We start from the raw sequence: 4,244 nt of genomic DNA on the forward strand, positions 1-4,244 counted from the left end.
ATATTTCTTAGAGTACGGACGTGATTTCGAAAAATACTTATACAATATATCATTTGTAAATTTTGACGTATTCCACACTACATTAACAATCTTGCGAAATAAGATTAAAATTCAAAAAACAACTTACAGGACCTTGACATAATTTTGACTACTTAAATAATGATAACCCCTAAATAGATTAACTTAGAAGTCCATTTCACAATTTTCCTGAGATCATTATAATTTATACTAAATTAATATTAGATGCAATTATTGTTTTTAACGCACAACTTGGAGGGGTGGCTGATGGGGGAAGTTCTTGTTATACGTGGGAATTATGGAGCCCACGACTAAGGTTTATACCACTCAACTACAAGATTGTGACAAGATATTTGAAATCTTTTTTAAACCAATTTTCAAGGAATTTGAAAAACAAATATGCCTTAAATGAATTTATTCAACAAATAAATATATTCAAATAATGAATTGAAAATCAATGTTTCAATTGACTACCTCCCTGCACAGATATTTATTTCTATTAATAATCTGGTACAAATGTTATACGAGGATAAATTATATATTCTGTATTAAATTTTTTTTTACTTTAAAAAAAATCAGATATTATATTATATTAAAACAAAGAACTTTAAGATTTTTTTAAAATGATATTTTTCATTATCGATCAAAATAGTCGTTTAAATAAGATCATTGTTTTGAATTTTTTTTAAAATTTCATCTTACCAAGATACATACTCTAGACTCCTAATTTTTATGATGAGAGAAATCCCTCCACGAGAAAATTTGTAAAATAAATTCGGTCAATTATTTAATTAAGAAAATAACCTCCTAATGTATATTTGAAATACACATGAAGATGTAATTTTTTTAATTAAATAGTTGACCGAAGCTAACTTCAAGTGTAACATAAATGTCGGTAGAAGATGTTTTGACATAAAATAAAATAACATGAATTCACAACCACATTACATGTAATTTGAATTTGAACGCTTAGGTCTAATCTCAATGCCTTCAACAAGAAGACCTCCTTTGAGATGCTCACCTTTGATTTCTCTCAACCACATTTTCACTTCATTTTTGCAACCCCCGATATTCCCATCGTTATAGAATTCTCCCAATTCTACCTCCAACCAACCATCAGCACGCACACAAAGTTCGCGTTGATCCTCGTTTCCCAATTTTAGATAGACCGATCCTTGTGTTTTATAACCTCCGACTTCAACAATAACCTCCGAAGGCAACGTCCCTAACCCGAAAGCACGGTCAGCGAGTTGAAAAACGAGGTACGCTCCGTATATCGTGTTCGAAGACAACATTCGAGTGCCTATTTTCCCATGTATTTCTAACCAACTCACCATTATCAGTTCAACTGATTCTGGAAACCTGAATGAAATAGAATAATATATAAAAGTTTCATGTTTGAAGTTAGCTAGATACAAAATAGAGATTTTGGTTGAAAAATGGGGACTACCTTGACTGGAGGAGGGGTTTCCGGCACCAGTTGAGATTATTGTTAGCCCAAGTAATTGAGAGTTCTTTCGTACTCAGCATGTAGCATTTCTTATTTGTATATTTATCTACTGAAAACGTCTGCATTTGCAAAATACATTATGATTATGAACAATCCATACCCGTAAAAAACCCGTTTACATCAAAACTCATATCCATATTGACTCATACCAGAAATTAGTGGAACTATTGGTCACATATCTATATTATATTATTAAATACTACCTTACACGACACCAAAATATTTAATTTCATAATTACATAAATACAAAACTCTAAACTAAAAACGCTAGGTCGGGTATAAAACCTCATTGTACCCAATCGAAACCTGTCCAAATAAATATAAAAATAAAGTAAAAAGTCAATACCCATTATCCATCCATTATATCCACTCATCTTATTCAAACCTGCCTAAACTTTTAAAATCTGTGTGTTTATGTCGAGATCATTTTGAATCAACAATTACTAGCTATTGATTTTACCTTGAGGCCTCCATCAATCAGAAGCGGAGTCGAAGAGAGCTTCAGAAACAAATCCTTCATTGAAGAGAACTTCATCTCTTGAACTGATCTAGACACTATCTCTACGTAATCCGACGGCAGGAATTTCTGCCACGTCTGGTCGGAATCCGCTACCTCCTGGAAAAACAAAGAGACCGTGGATGATCGACATACGTCGCGAGGAGAAGTGAACGACAGGATGTGGGCCATGCATTCCTCCGGCAACGATTCTATTCTCGTGTTTGCCATTAATTGTTTCTCCAACCTTAGCAACTAGCAAGCAATCAAACACATGTTGCAAGTAAAATATATATAGAGAGATTGACAAGGGCTGTATTGTAATCTTCAGTGGCAAAATGGGGGATTTTTTATCTATCAAGTGTAGATTATTATTTTACTTTTTAAATTTTGGAAATTTAATTAATGTGATGGCATAGTAGGAGGACTAGACTAGCTGGCTAAGCGTACTCGTTGCATTTATAAAAATTAACAATAAATTCGAAACATAGAGTTTTGAGAAGGTTGTTATTTTATTTGTGTGAGAAACTGAGAAGAGGTGTAGTAGTTTCAGTTTGATGGAAAATTAAATAAGATGTGTGGATGAAACGATATTTTAATATCAAATATCAATTCACCGAATAATCTAAGTGTTGAGTAAATATTATTATTATTATTATTATTATTATTATTATTATTATTATACTTAGTGACAACATGAATGTTGATCATGTTGACATTGTGACACATCAATGTCAGCATCTTGATTAGAATCCAAGTTTTTGACTATACAATGTGACTGTGGGGGACCTACTTCTATTTCTCATGAATATTTTTAAAATATTATCCAATTTTTTTTTCATGTATTAACATTTTATTCGATATATTAAAAAATAATTTTTATTATATCAAAACTTTATCTCGAATTCGGTCTGGAGAGCGGGTCTTCAAATCTTCGCAACGAGTAGAACGAGTCAGTGCCCTAGGTTCTGCACAGACAAAAATAGGGTTAAAGGGAACATGAGAGTTTTCTGACGTGAACCTTCCGATACTTAAGTCAGTTCGGAGAGCAAACTTAAGAATGAAATTTAGTAGTGATAAATGAGCAAGAGAATGTGAGTGTGTAAAATCGTTGCCAATACCTTATATTTATAGATTCATGAGGAGTTAGTTTGAAACGTCTACTACATAAAATACTACTAGAATTTTTTTTGTAAGCTCATTTTCGAAAAATATATCTTTATGCATGCATGCAAGAGTATCTGAAAATTTCACATTTTTAAAATAAAAGTAATCAACCGTCAAATGAAAATACCACAGTTTAAAAATAGACAGTTCGTCAACCCTCGACATACGTTTTAAAAATAAAACAAATATGACACGTGTGAAGTTCCTGCTAACCATCAACATAATAAAAAGAATGAGTATGAAAATGTCCATCCATTCCTAACTCAAAACATAATGTGCGGAAAATACGGTACTTGGGTTCGCGTGTGTACATCCAACTCTGCTTACTCAGTCTTCAACACCTCCAATCCCATGATCAATATGCTCACCTGCATCATTCACACCTAGTGAGTTTAAAAACTCAACACACCTGTAACATTATAATGAGTACATATACATAACATGAAACAGTGAAAAATACTGTAATCAACATACATTTCATGATCTTAAAAGCGTAAATGTAAACGTAATAAGGCATAACATGTCCAAACATGTCTCAACATATCGTCATATACGTGTTCATTTCCTTTAATTGAATTCAGTTCATTAGTTGTGACTTTCGTATCAGTTCTATTCGATGGATTCATCTATGTATAACCGTGGTACCCGGCGGCAAGGACATCAGCGACATTATTACCCATCCACTGAGCCTTCGTCTTACATGTCATCGTATACATATTCATATTAGTTACAACCAACTCTCATCCTTCAAAACATGTCATCATATTCATCACTTATCAAAATAATGCATATACGTAATTTTTCTTAAAATCAAGCATGCAACGTATTTTTCTTAATTACATAAAAGTCATATACGTGATAATATAAACATTTAAAACATTTCAAATCGTGTTTAGGGCGCTGTCAGGATTAAAAACTCGACCCGGGTGCAGAATGACCATTTTGCCCCTAGAAACCCTAAATAACCATTTTACCGCTAGACGTCAAAATTTCGACCCGAATCCTGCCAAACTCCTTAAATCACCTCAAAACATATTAATAAGCATTTATTAG

General features: G+C 32.6%; 1 protein-coding gene across 1 annotated transcript; it reads right to left on the reverse strand.

Moving 5' to 3' along the window:
* Positions 1 to 941: 941 nt before the first annotated feature.
* LOC140972168 (F-box protein PP2-B15-like) lies at positions 942 to 2,298 on the reverse strand. The gene is made up of 3 exons (XM_073434637.1): positions 1,989 to 2,298; positions 1,469 to 1,587; positions 942 to 1,380 (listed from the first exon to the last, which is right to left on the reverse strand). Exons 1-3 carry the CDS (start codon positions 2,253 to 2,255, stop codon positions 963 to 965), a joined length of 804 nt encoding a protein of 267 aa, XP_073290738.1. The 5' UTR covers positions 2,256 to 2,298; the 3' UTR covers positions 942 to 962.
* Between the last annotated feature and the right edge of the window lie 1,946 nt (positions 2,299 to 4,244).

Source organism: Primulina huaijiensis, chromosome 3 (assembly GCF_012295235.1).
Source record: "Primulina huaijiensis isolate GDHJ02 chromosome 3, ASM1229523v2, whole genome shotgun sequence".
Taxonomy (NCBI): Eukaryota; Viridiplantae; Streptophyta; class Magnoliopsida; order Lamiales; family Gesneriaceae; genus Primulina; species Primulina huaijiensis.